The sequence below is a fragment of the Macaca nemestrina genome, chromosome X, assembly GCF_043159975.1.
Source record: "Macaca nemestrina isolate mMacNem1 chromosome X, mMacNem.hap1, whole genome shotgun sequence".
Classification (NCBI taxonomy): domain Eukaryota; kingdom Metazoa; phylum Chordata; class Mammalia; order Primates; family Cercopithecidae; genus Macaca; species Macaca nemestrina.
The window spans coordinates 23624820-23639954 of NC_092145.1; the positions used below are offsets into that span (position 1 = coordinate 23624820).

Here is a 15135-nt window from a genome sequence, read left to right on the forward strand (position 1 = left end):
GGCAAACTAATATAACACTTTTAATTGAATCTTGCTCCAAAATTTTGTAATATACTCAAGTATCCACTAGGGGTTAGACCAAGACCATTTAAAACTAGAGCTATTCACTTCCAAGAAAAACATGTTTCCAACTTCATTGTATTCCAGACTGTGATTGAAAAAGATTTTTACAGTTTCTAAGGTGAAATTTCAAAATATGGTTTATATTTTATGCTAGAACAAGCACACTGATCATAGCTAAAAGATATACAATATTTAAATAGGCTACCTACATAAAAATTAAATAATTTGTACATACGAATCAGAGCCCTCGGAATCAGATTCATCATCACTGTGTCCTTCTGCCTTCCATCTCTTAAAACGATCTATCAGTTCAGTCAGATAAGAAGTCTTCTTTGAATTTTTTACAATGAATTTGTGTTTCAGAAGTTCTTTTGCTGTAGGGCGCTAAGGATAAAAAGATCAAGGCTGCATATTACAATTGTTGAACTCTTATGATTACAAGGAATGGTTAAAAAATCATCTGAATTATTAAGCTGAAAGGTATAAAGGTATGTCTGTAGATATAAGAACAACTAAAATGCTGTAGGAAAATAGCTCATTCTATTATTGAAGTGGCTCAAGGCAACTGCATTGAATCTACTACTTTGGCGTCTAAATTTGTTAAAGCCCAATGGGCAGCAGGTGGCTTACCCACCAGCAAACTGGCAGGCAGGGCCTTCTCAAAAGCAGAGAGACACATGACAGTATTTAGAAAGTAAACATTTAAAAACATTTCAAAGTAATGTTCTAAAATACTTTAATCACATTTACTGTAAATTTGAAAAAAACTGATGAAAACTTGCAAGGCTGTAGTTTTGTTATTATTTACACATATCTTATAATCCCTTCTCCATCAGACATCAATGTCTATTGCATCTAAATGCAAACACCAGGTGCTGTGGAGAATGTCCCGCCTTCACTTTATTAATATCAGAATGTTTATCATCAACTTAAAAATAGTTATATCAAGTTTGGACTGCTCTTGTGTATTTCTCGTCTCGAAAAATCACAAGGCAGCTTTATTTCAACAACAGTAAAACAACTGTAATCGAATCTGCCAAGTAAATGAATGGAGCTCACTAGCCTAGGAAAAGTATACAACTTCACGGTGAAGTTTCTAAACACTAAATAAAAATACTTAAACCTGGCCAGGCGCAGTGGCCCATGCCTGTAATCCCAGCACTTTGGGAGGCTGAGGAGGGCGGATCGCTAGAGGTCAGGAGCTCGAGACTGGCCTGGCCAACATTGTGAAATCCATCTTTACTAAAAATACAAAACTTAGCCAGGCATGGTGGCAGGTGCCCGTAATCACAGCTACTTGGGAGGCTGAGGCAGGAGAATCGCTTGAACCTGGGAGATGGAGGTTGCAGTGAGCCTAAATCACGCCACTGCACTCCAACCTGGGCAACAGAGCAAGACTCTGACTCAAAAAAAAAAATAGTTAAACCCAAACATAACTTTTCATGAAAAATGAAAACAGCTGAATAAAAATCACTGTATTTATACATGCATTTTAATAATGACATAATATAAAGATAACTTTACTTCTCAAATTTATTTCCCCCTGAAATAGGAAATAATGAATAGAATAAGGAGGAAGCTGGGTACCAAGAAAAAAATGAAGGGTAAGGAGAAAAAGAATGAAGAATTTGGTTAATAACTCAATAGAAGTAGCAGTACAGAAGGAAGAACCAAGTTCCTGGATGGATCTTAGACAATTCTCACATGCACTGTATTCCCTATTGCAGGAAAAGCTGCCTTTGCTATAAGTAGATCTAATAATAGAAAATAAATAGTAATGATAGCAATATATACTCACAAATGATGGATCTTTGTTCAGGCAAGCATCAATAAACTCCTTAAAAGACTTAGTAAAGTCTCCAACAAGAGTTGGAGGATTGTTTTTGGGAATAAGAAACAGAACTCTCATTGGATGCATATCGGAGTTAGGTGGCTCTCCTTTGGCTAGTTCAATAGCAGTAATTCCCAACGACCAAATGTCAGCCTAAGATAAAAGGAAAAACAAATATATATATGTATATCACCTTGAAACTCCATTACAATATACTACCACAAAATAGTCTGTGGAGCCTAATGGTCATACAGTACTTGTCTCTCAAGAAAATGTGGTGTTAATAAATTTTTATTACTATAATTCATTTATTTAAAACATAATGAATTCCATACTTTGTGTCAGGTACCCTTCTCAGAATGGAGGATTTCAGTGGTGAATAAGCCAGACAAAAATCCCTGCTCTTAAGGGGCTTACATTCTAATAAGAGAGACAAATAAATAAATAAATACATAATATGATGCCAGATGGTGTTAACTTCTGTGAAGAAAATAACAAAGCATAGTAAGAGAATAATGAATGATGGGGGCAAGGGTGTTGCAGATCTACATAAGATGGCCAGGGAAGACTTCTCTGTGTAAGTGATGTTTAAGCAGACCTGATTGTGGGAGGAAGATTTTTTCAGACAGAGGGAAGGGCAGGTGCAAAGGTCCTGAGGCCAGGGTGTACTTGCTATGTTTGAGGAACAACCACGAGGCCACTGTGGACAAATAATCTAGAAGAGAGTGGTAGGAGATAAGACTGGAGAGGCAGATAATGGCCAGATTGTGTAGAGCTTTATATGTCACAGAAAAGACTTAGGATTTTATTCCATGTGGGATGAAAAGCCATTGAAGTGAATAGGGTCCAAATATTAGTTAGCTGTGAGGGAATTTATGATTAAGCAGCAAAATATGACATAACTCTAGCTTAAGAAACACTTGTGAAACAAGGAAAAATAAGGCAGTGTATTAACTAGGATAGCGTGCCACATACAATTTATTAACAAACCCAAAACAGTTTGAACAGGTAATACTCTACTTTTGAGTCATAAGCTGACTGTTGAATAACTTCAGGAGCCATCCAAAATGGAGTTCCCACAAAGGTATTTCTTTTAATCTGTGTATCCGTCAGCTGACCAGCAACTCCAAAGTCAGCAAGTTTAACATCTCCTTGTTCTGAGAGCAAGACATTGGCAGCTAGGAGGAAAAAAAGAAAAGAAAAGAAAACTCAGCTTGCTCAGAATGCTTCTATTTTTCTCAGGTTCATATTAGATTTTTGTATACCTTTTATGTCTCGGTGAATTTTCTTTTCTGAATGCAGATAGTCCAGACCTTTTAAAATTTCCTTTAGCATGGTAGCAATCTGGAACTCATCAAATGGACCAGCTCGAAGCTTAAGGGGAAAAACACACACACACATACACACATGTGTAAAAGTTTGGAAACATCAAATTCAAAATTGGTGTCTTTGAAATGAAGAAATCACTTAAACACATGATGCTGTTCTGTTTATCAAACCAATATCTAAACAAGGGAGGAAAAATGTAAAATGTGAAGGAAGAAAGCAAAAGAATTCAATCAAAGGGCTGAACAGGTTTTTTAATGATTCAATTTAATGAAAGATAATATGAGCCCTTTCACCTATATACTAGGCTTCAGATTCTGAGGTTCCTGAATATTTACATCAAAGATGGAACAAATATGCTTACATAATGACAGAACCAACTATCTTTTCTTTAGACAGAAAAAAAGAGATATCAGTTACTTAAATTCTGGCATTTGCTGTGAAAAAGTTACTACATATTGACACGAAACTGATTTTTAGGTCAGAGAATCCATAAGATTTCCACAGCAACTATTTGATCACATCAGTCAGCATTTATGTATTTTAATAATATTGTAAAGAATAGCCTTTTTGAGACTGAAATTGTAAATTTAGCCAAGAATATAATAATTAAACTATTCAGACTATGATTGTAAAAAAAATAAATCATGGAGGGATAATGTTTTTCAAATAAATGTAACACATATCCCTTTATTTCCCCATCCCTGTACCAAAGCCAATAGTTCCAACTGGAATACAAGGAAAGCAATGATTAGGTTTCAGGAGAACTTGTAATGGAATATCTGAAAATCCCTCTTTAAAATAAATGGTTATTTTAAAATTCTGGTACCTCATAAAGCACAAACAGTGGACTGTACAATATTATTACAGGAAAGGGTGGGAATCTAAAGTCAGAGCCGAGGTAGAGTTCTGTTTGCTTCTGGAAGGAGGGAAGAGGTGGTGAAAATCAAACATTGCCCACTCTGCCTCACACTGGGAGGGATCCGTAGCTCTTTGGCACCTTGTGTATTTCATCTTTCATGAATGCCATATTTATGCTGAATAAAGGGCACTTTCATGTTGAAATTTAACAGCTTAAAATAGAACTCATACTTTGGTCTCACCATCTAATATTAACTGTGGTCTGGGTATATAGTATCCTCCAGGGATGTCTGTAATTCAACAGGTCCCTTTCCTAGGTAACATTATCTATTTACTTTCAAATCTATCAACTTCCACCCCAAAGTTTCTACTCAAACAGTTGTGATTAAAGTAGTTTCTAAAGTCTTCTAGAAAGGGTGAAAATGGCACACTATTTTATTGATGGCTGGCAATGAACTTCTGAGGTACTACAAAAGAACTGAAGGACAAACGTCACACTACTTAAGATCAGTAATTAGTATCATCTGATCATAGGACATTAGCAAGGCCAGAGGAGGTATATCCTTGGTTATTTAAGTGATTGGGCAAGATTAATGTACGGCCTACTAGCTATCATTCTGAAGGATATCTAAAAGTAACATAAATAAGCCAGTATTTTAGCTAATACAGAAGTTTTTAAAAATATTCAAGTAAAAACAACAAAAAGGGGATCCTAAAGATTCATGAGCTTATCTGCTATATTTTAGGTTCATGTTAAAATTCAATAAAAGTGAAGTCTCAATTAACTGGGTGCTGGAGGAGGATGGGAAGAAAGACTCTGTGGCAAGGAGACACATTTCTTCATTTGAACTTATCTTCAATAACTGAAGACCTTGTCATGTCTCTAATAGATAACATCTCTGTCCCAGGGCAGTGTACTTGCCTTGTATAATTTGCCTCTGTTGTCAAGTGAGAATATGCAAGAGAGGGACCTTGACTCTTTCAAAGACTGTACATTTGTGAACTCGTGGATCTTTGTCACACTTCTTTAACTTCCAGCCAGTCCCTAACGCAGTCTGCTATGTTATGCCCTCTCTTATGGTTAGCATATTATTTCTTTTTTCTTGGGGCTCATGTTTTATTCCAGTCATCTTACTATATGTGTTTTTGTTGCAAGCCACCACGATTCTTTTTGGAAAGAAGTGGAGCATAATAAACACAATAAAATGATGTGCAATATACTCAAAGTCTGCTCACATATAATAAATTGCTTTTCAAGAATGGGAGTGACTCAAGGTAGACACTGTATAATGTTGACATAAATGACAAGTTGTAATCTTATGTTATTCCATTAGTTAGGCACCAGGCACCAGTTTAATGTGAGAAACACTCTCCGCTAAACATCCCTCTTAGTTCCTGTTGTTCTTAGTAGCAGAGCCTTCCTCTACACCTAATCCTGTCTTAGATTCCCCCAAATGATAGCATTTATTTGTACAGCAATATACATGAAAAGGGAATAGCACATTTTCTCATTATCTGCTCTCCCTGGAAACTCTAGTTAAATGAGTTTTCTAATTAAATCACAATATTATTGAATTTTAGAGCTAAGAACACAAAATTAGAGATTACTGATTCAATTTCTTCATTTAACATGTGAAGAAATTAAGACACAAAAGAGGCTAAAGGGCTGCCCAATATTTGCCAGGCAGTCAGTGTTTGTGCTGGGTTTACGACCTAGGTTTTTTGATTCTTAACCAATACAGTACTAACAACATTTTTCATTCATTGAAACTGATACTAATGGCTATTTGTTTTATTAAGTAGAGTTCAGAATAGCAGGATGAGATTAAGATCTCACAATCATTTAACTTGGAGATTTCATAAAACTGACCAAACTACTACTAGGGGACACAGATTTGGGTTGTTGGTTGGGGTTAGACCAGTGTTCACTGCTTAACATTGCTATCAGTGATCCTGTTAAACAGAGTCGCCTAGCTTTGCCAATGCTTCCAAAATGGGGAAGAGACATAGTGAGCACCCTAAGGGACCAGATAAGACAACTGATAAATTTGGAAAGGGCTTTTAATATTCAAAAAATGGAAGAAGGATAATGAAACAATTGAGAGGCTTCTTGTAGAGCTAATGAAAAAACTATTGAATAATACGACTCTGTGACAAGACAAATAAAAATGAGATCATTTAACTTCAAGAGGAGAATGAAGCCTGACTCCATATGCATGAAGGATTATTACACAAAGAAACATCAGTGGTGTTCTCTCACTAGAGAGGAGAGAAAAAAAAATGAACTCAGGCTTTAGGATATAAGAACTAGATTAGACACAAGGAAAGATTACCAAATTCAGCAACTGATTAAACTGACATGAATTCCTAGTAGTAGATGAGGCTCTCCATCAAGTTTAATTACCATTTCTTTAGAATGGTTTAAATATGGTTCTGCCTAAAGGAAAGAAAATCTCTTACGGTCATTTCTGTTCATAAAATTATTTGAAACTTTGAGTCACTGGCAGTCAGGGTTAAAGCCTTTAAAAATATTTAATCACTTTCAGTTAGGAAAACTCATCTCCACCTAAAAAAATAAGAATTAAAATATTACTTGATTATTTTAATCAAAACACTTTCTTAGAAACAGCATACGCTATAATTTCTAAGGCAGAAGCATGCAAATAAAAAAATCATATAATATTAAAGATGGAAGGGAACTTAGAAATAACTTAGTGCAACTTCTTTGTTTTATAGAACACCTAAGTCCAGGAAGTTTGTGTCTGGTTCACAGGCACCTATAACCTCAACACCCTAGGCCAGCCCAGTGGTCATTCTACTACACTAAGTTGCCTCTCATAAGTCATACTGAATTTTAAACATAGTATCATATTAATAAAGATTTTTAAGGATGGGAAAGAAACTCAACATTGATAGGATCATACTAAATTGGGGAACAACCAGTGTTTCTCAAAGGCATTCTGTGTGTGAATGCATCTTCATTGGGTTGAATTTTCCTGCACACTGCAGGATTTTAGCATTTTTAGCATTCTGATCCATGACCACTGAAATGGTAGGAGCACTTTTAAGTCATTGTGACAACCCAAAATGCCATTACATTTCCAAATAACCTATAGAGGGGCAGAGAGAACTCTGCAAAGAACTGGATCTGTAGGCCTACCTTGGTTAGAACCCTAGTACCACTATCTTAGTCAATTCAGGTGCTATAACAGAATACCACAGACTGGGTGGCTTAAACAATATTTACTTCTTACAGTTCTGGAGACTGGGAAAGAAGTCCAAGATGAAGGGGCTGGCAGATTTGAGTTCCAGAAGGTCTTCTTCTCACTGCATCCTCCCGTGGTGGAAAGAAAGTCAGAGAGCTCTCTGGGGCCTCCTTTATAAGGGTACTAATCCCATTCATGAGAATTCACCTTCATGACTTAATTACTTCCCAAGGTCCCCACCTCCTAATACCATCACATTGGGGGTTAGGATGTCCACACATGAATTTTGGGGGGACACAAACATTCAGTTCATAAAAATCACTTTTAGTGACAGTTATCTCAATTACATATTTTTTAAAAATATAAGAAAACTCAGTTTTTTTCAGGGATAAGCTTGCAAAAGTCAAACTGACAGCAACGGACACATACATCCCCTTCTAATTTGGGATACTTTATTTTATTAAGGTATTTGCATTCTTATGTAGTCTTAGGATGCCAGCAACATGTCCAAACGTACAATACATCTGTACCTACATAAGGTAGTGGTCATGAAAAAAGAATTTAATTTGAACATACTAACTAAAGCAACCACTTAGCATGCCCAAAAGCCATTGATCTTCAATTAAAAAAAATAAGGTATGTGCATATGCACACATTTGCATCTGTGTGTAATTATTTTAAAATACTTACAAGATCCAGTGCTGAACCACCGCCCAGGTATTCCATTATTATCCATAATTTAGACCCCTGTAAAGCCATGAAACAATTTAATAATTACAAACCTGAGCCAAAATAACATACTAGCAAAAATATTAAATCTCACATACTAAAGCACAGATTCTATTTGCATGTCCTCATTTATTTGTGGGAGCTAAAAATTAAAACAATTGAACCCTTGAAGATAGAGAATAGAAGGATGGTTACCAGAGGCTGGGAAGGATAGTAGGGAGGGGCAGTTGGGGATGGTTAATGGGTACAAAAAGTAGTTAGAGAAAATGAATAAGATCTAGTATTTGATAGCACAACAGGGTGACCATAGTCAATAATAATTTAATTGTACTTTTTAAAATAACTAGAAAAGTATTACTGGACTGTTTGTAACATAAAGAGTAAATGTACCCTGATGTGATCATTATACATTATATGCCTTTATCAAAATAGCTCATGTACCCCCATAAATATTTACACCTTCTTTGTAGCCACAAAAATTAAAAATTAAAAAAAAAATAAAGAACAGATTCCAAAATATAGGTTTAAAAGTGGTTGCTTGGGAACCCAGAATATATTTTTTCCATAGAACATTCCAAATTTAAGTTCTGAGCTTAGACTACCCCCATACCTTTTTGCCTATGATATAGCTAAACAAATGAAAGTACTGTTTGTTATTGTTGAACTATTAGTAATTTTTATTAAAAAAACAGAGCTTTAAATAATTATTTTGAATGATATTGGAAAGAAAATACAGTTGCATTAAAGAATGAGGAGGTAAATGAGGGCTTGTACAAATTTTGGGTTTGAGTTTGAGGACAATGGACATTTTGCCTTATTTCAGTTGTTGGCTTTCATTTGTTTTGATGTACTTCTAACTTTTATCAGCTATGGTTAACAGGCATTTTTGGTACACACATGGAACCTAGAAAGAATATTGTTCATTTTACCTCTGATGTAAATGGATAAGAAAAAGGGAGGGTGTAGCTTCAAAAACATATGATTACTCCAGGTGGAGTTAACTTCTCTGTGAGCTGAACAAGAGGAAATGGGGCTTCTGGGAGGAATATATGTATACAAATTCTAAAACGGGTGTACACACACACATACCATTCAGTACCATCAGTTAAACACTGGAATAAACCATTAAACCCTTTTTGTTTTAGCTATAGTTTGAAATACAAGGGACACCTCTCTCTCCATACCATTTCGTGAGTGGTATTCTCTGAATTTTTGTGGGACCACAGAACTGACTGGAAGTAGAATGGTTGATTTTACTATACTGGTGGCAGCCAAGTAGTGACTGGACTGTGTTCCAAAAGTTGATTTTTAAGTAAAATGTTGGGAAATTTAAAAGCAAGCATTTCCCATAAAAATAATGCCTAGGTTCCTGGGGTAGTCCTCCCAAAAAACAATTTCACACAAATGTATTCATTCATAGTATAGCATGAAAAGTACCAGGGAAACTCACTACTATTTATATCTTAACAATATTTCAAGTGAAAAAATATATTCAGCATTGTGCTTCAACTTGGGATGCCAGAAACACATTTCTCACCTTCACAACCCCAGCTGCGGGGTGAAGACTCTCAAGCTACTGCCAGTAGCCCTCAAACTCAAAAATCCCTGGGAGGTATTCAGGAGTCCAATTTAAAATTTCCAGGCATCTCCATGAGGATGTGACTTTATCAAGGCAGAGAATGGACTCCAGTGACATGATGATGAGTGCTTAGGGGATGGGAGAGAGTTGAAGAATCAGAGTGGAACTGACGTTGTAGTGTGGAGAATGGGATGTGGCCTAGGGTTGGGCCATGAAGGCAGGGCTCAGTTAACTAAGACAAAATGATTCTCCTTTCCGTATGCTGACACTATGTAGAATTTGTAAGAGAAAGGGAGGAACAGTGTTCCCCTACCACTTCCTCCAGTAATCTTGATACCCACTCTTCCTGCCATAGATGACCAGCACGCACTGCGAGCAGAAAGCTGAGAGTTTTGGTTAGCAGTGAAGTCTACATTAGGAAATAGAGGAAATAAATTCCCACAGTACTGGTGAGGGAAGAGGAGTTCCAGGAAAGGTTCATATAACTTGTATTTGTGTGTAGAACTTAGGCACTCACAACCTGAGAATTGTGAATCTGACGTATCTTTACACTTTTTGCAAGAGAAGAAAAAAGTCGTTCTTAAAATGGTGGATAGGTTAAAAATTGTTTCTTTTGCCACAAGTTTGTTTCTAACAAGTACTATACTCTATCATATGAATTCAGAGAGCTTCCCATTCACCTGACATTTAAAAGAAAAAGATCTTATAAAACATGCCTGTCTATTTTGCAGTTCTGCATGAATGAAAGCACCTGTTTTCCAAGTTAAAAACAATGTGTGCCTTTTTGTTTGTACTAATTCAAAACAGAAGCTTGCCAACTGTCACTAAAACATGTTCATAGAAAGCTTGAAATGTGACTTTACAAAGTAGTATATACCATTAAGCATTAAAATTACAACTACTCAATTTCTAGATCTGAAAATAAGGAATCCTTATTTGTTCTGGAAATCAGTGGTGGTGAGGGCTGCACAACATGCCTGTAATCCTGGTATTTTGGGAGGCCGAGGTGGGAGGATCGCTTCAGTCCAGGAGTCTGAGAGCAGCCTAGGCAACATAGTGAGACCTCATCTCTACTAAAAGTACAAAAAATTAGCTAGGTGTGGTGGCATACGCCTGTGGTCCCAGCTACTCGGGAGGCTGAGGTGGAAGGATCAATTGAACCTGGGAGATGGAGGCTGCAGTGGACTGAGATTGCACCACTGTACTCCAGCTTGGGAGACAGAGAAAATGGCAAATTTAGTGTTTATTTTGCCTGATTAAAAAAAAAACATACAGCACGTAAGATTTTATAAAACTGGAAGTGACAGTAGAGATCATCTTGCCGAGAATATGGCTAGAAAATTTATCACTTCTGAGTCATTTTCTTCCCGTTTGGAATGCTGTGTCCCTACCCCACTCTCACCTTCCAACCCCTACCAAAATCATACTCAAGACTTAGTTCAAATGCTACCTCCCTAGTTTGAGGGTTATTGCACTTGATGTACTCACAGATAAGCAGGCTATTAATATGAGGCAAGTTATAAACACATATCTGGGGCTGAGCAGAGAGGATGAAACCAGAGACATCAATTTAGAAGTTGTCAGACCAAAGTAGATGAGATTAACCATAATATGCAAAAGAATAGGAATACACATAGTAGGCATTAATAAATAAACGTCTGTTGGATTGAATCTAACATGGGGCTTCTTAGAGGTATATTATATTAAGTTTAAAGCTATTCCTATTTTGAGAAAAGAACATTTTAAGAAGGAACAAACTTTCCAGCCTCCATTTTCTTCAAGTTTTATAAGAGAACTCCAAAAGAAATGTTAACAATAAAGGAATATTCCAGAGGCATTGAGCATACATACACTGGCTGTAAGCACATACAGTTTCAGTGAAAAATAAGGAGAAGGCCACAAAATCATACAGATGATTCTGAAATATTTTCCTTTATTCAATTCTTTTTTTCATAAATATTGGTGATGGTGGGTGGGAAGCAATATTTCCTTAACATACACAGAAATCTAAAGGCAATTTTCAGCAGCAAATAAAGGCATGATTCAAATTCTATTCAATGCCTGAGTGTCATTTTAAGATTTACATTGAACTAGAAAAATATTTAAAGATTATAAAAGATTATTCCAATATTATGAGATCAGAAGGGAAGGGTTTGCTTATTTTAGCACTCTTCATAAAGACTAACTTTGTCAAGAAAATCTGCCCAGTGAACTAAAATTAAAGGAAAACACTGTGGTCATACTGATGTGTTTGTCTGGTTTTTAACTCTTGTTTTTAAAAATGAAGTTATACAGTGAGCTCAGTCAAAATGAATACCTACTACATTTTTTGCATGTCTCAAGGAAATCACTACAACTGCATACAGTTTCAAAGAGCATATAATTTTCTCTCAAATGTAATAACCTTTTCCTCCAGCTTACAGTGAGGTCTTAGTTATGGATGACATCCTGGGTAAGAACAACCCATTTCCCAGTTTGTTTAATTAACTTGACTCAAAATTCTCCATGTTACCTGAAATGGAACAACGGGCCACAATAAGTATGTAAGTTGACTGATAACGCAGTTCCCTGATGGTACTAAGAGGATGTAGCCTTGACTTATGTTGACTACATGGAACAGAACCCTGTTGTATTTGATGTGATTTTAGTTTAGAAAAAAATACAAACCCAAACAGTCATACTATGTTGTGATATATATGATAAGTAAAAGAGTAGGTCAACTTAAGAAAGTGATTTAAATAAATAGTATGAAAATGTTGTAAGATTACAGAATATTTCTTTCTCTGTGTGTACATACATATGTCTTGTAGAGAGACATATGTATATACACACACATTTATTTACTTTAAATAGATTCAGAACACAAATAACATAAGCCAGCTGCACATTTCTACAATCTTATCATGAAGCAACATGTTCTTCAAAGTAGCGTTTTACATCATAGAGTTTAATTAATGATGGGTGAAGGAGATAAAAATAATTCAATTTAATCCCTTAAGAAGCTATCTTGGACAATGGTTTGTCAAGACCAGCACTGGCTGGTCTGAGTACACTTTACAATCAAAATTTGGGACAAACAAAAAACTAGTTTTTAATTATTTAAAGATTAAGTAAATACTGGGTGACTAGCACATGTATACTACTATGCTACTTAAAAAACACCCTATATGAAATCTTAGGAAAAGAATATATAGCTGTAACTCATTTTCTATAGGAGTATTGAATATGAATAAATAAGCAATCAATAAAATGGTCAAACCATATCAGTACCAATTTTTCAATATATTATGGAATAGCCATTTTAAATAGGGCTTATTTAATATTTTAGGTCAGCAACCAAAAATAGTGTATTTGTCACAGGTGCCTAAAAGTAGCAAGGATTCAGATTTGCCCTAGAGAGGGTCTGGAATTACCAGGATTCAATCCAGAAAGAGTAAACCAGAATGAGCAAATCACACACACACACACACACACACACACACACACACACACACACACGCGACAACAAATTCCTGGGGCTATGTACCACCAAGGAATTGTATGAGAATTAGGAGGAGAACCTAAAACTACTGAGACTGCGTAATCACTCATGAGATCTCTAAAAAATAATATGATGGGCTGAATTAGCTTTTTAGGAACAAATATTACAGCAAAATTATCACACAAAGGAGCAGATAATTATGTATGTAGTAAAATACAGCAAGACCTAACACTTATAAGTAAATGCTGAAATTGCATAGAAATTACTAGCATTATCACCTCCTTTTGGAGGCCTTTTATTCATGCCACTCCTGAAAAGGACAGAAGTGACTACTTATTTATTTGTGTATCATCTATACCTTGTGCATACTTTAACCATAGAATCTGCATCATTTCAGTGCAATACTGGACTATGAGTGCCTTGACGGCAGTAGTGAGTTTGATCATTTTTTTATCCTTAGCACCTAATACAGTGTATAATACATAGTGGTTGTTTGGCTGTTTAATGATTCATTCTACTATGCATTCATTCCACATACATCTAATATTAGAATAAGTCAGGTTTTGTAAACAGGCAGTGAAATTTGTGATGAATTTCTATATCAGTATTAATGAATATAGATACAGATAGATCAAGAAAGTGATGACAAAGTCACCAAGATGGCAGAGGAGATACCAGTTTTAATCACCCCCTTCCTCCACATATACATAAAAAAAAATCCCAAATATAGACAGCTATCCACAAACCCAAGTAACCCTGGAAGGATTCAAGGACCCATTTAACAATCTGCAGCAACACAGTGGAGAAAAAAGAAAGAATATCTCCACAGAAAGGATCACTGATGAGATCAGCATACCTGAGAGGCCAGGAAATGTCTAGGAACAAAGATAAAAGGTGGAGGCTACTGGTATCACTACACAGTAGAAGCCATCATGGTCCCCAGTGGCCTGCTCTGCAGAGGACACTGGCCTCCCTTGCTGCTGAGGTAGCCAACAGCCATTTCTGCCAGGGAACCCCAGAGAGGGATACATGACTACAAAACTCTTTCATCTCAAGAAGAAGACATTGTTGAGCCACATGGAGAAAGAAGCCACCACTCTCAAAACTGGTGCAGGCTCCTGACCTCTAAGTCATGGCTGCTCCACTAGTGCCCGCACTACAGACCCAGTTTCTGTGTCTTCTCTGAGCTCAACCATACCTCAGATATTGGAGCTACTGCCACAGTGAGCTAGCTCACACCCCAGGGCCCTGGAACCAAGGTTTCTCTCAGTGTGCCTATGCTCCGGACATCCACACAGTCACCACTGAAAGCTAGCCTGAGTTCTGGACTCCAGACCAGCTGAGTGGTTGTACTACACCCACCCACAGCTCAGACACTTGAGCCAATCACTGGCATAGTGAGCTAGCTCACATCCCAGGCTCTGAAGACAAGGTACCTCTGAGCGTGCCTATGCTCCAGACACCAGTTCAGATGCTACAAATAGCTAGGCTCCACCCCACCCTTACAGCCACTGTAGCCTTGTGCAGCAGTAGTGGGTATTTGTACCTAGGACATTGGTATTACTATTGGCTTGGGCCCCAGAGCATGTCCCTCCAGATATGCCTATGCTTAAAGCCTTAGTTCTGTGGCCACTCCATGGGCATCACTCACTAGACATTAGTGCCACCTCAAGTGGGCCCACAAGCCAGACCCAACGCCAAAAGGGATCTACTCAGCAATGATTTCTCTTGTGGAAGAAAAAGAGACTGGGGGGACCCTAGCAGTTCTCGCCACCAAAGACCTCAAACAGCCCTCACCACTGTTGTAGACACCCAAGGTATTGACCACTGGGGATCCCTGCAATCTTTGTCAACACTAATCTCAAATGACAAAGCTGCACAGGGACTATGCTCCTATGCCCTCATTGGAGCCAGAACCACTGCAACCCACCCAGCCATTGCTCTCACACCGTCCTACAGAGGAAGGTCTTTTCACATTGAAACCTGTAATGTCTGGAAGAGGCGATTGCTCTACCAACTGCAGAGACGTCAACAAAAGGCAATAATAAACATGAAAAAC

General features: G+C 37.0%; 1 protein-coding gene across 1 annotated transcript in view; it reads right to left on the reverse strand.

Moving 5' to 3' along the window:
• Positions 1-15135, reverse strand: part of LOC105481432 (serine/threonine kinase 26) — a 52625-nt gene that overhangs the window by 5059 nt on the left and 32431 nt on the right. The window contains exons 4-8 of the mRNA XM_071089075.1: positions 7978-8034; positions 3160-3268; positions 2915-3072; positions 1862-2047; positions 299-447 (exon numbers count right to left, since the gene is read on the reverse strand). Of these exons, the coding sequence (XP_070945176.1) occupies positions 299-447; positions 1862-2047; positions 2915-3072; positions 3160-3268; positions 7978-8034 (659 nt within the window). The remainder of the gene's footprint in view (positions 1-298; positions 448-1861; positions 2048-2914; positions 3073-3159; positions 3269-7977; positions 8035-15135) is intronic.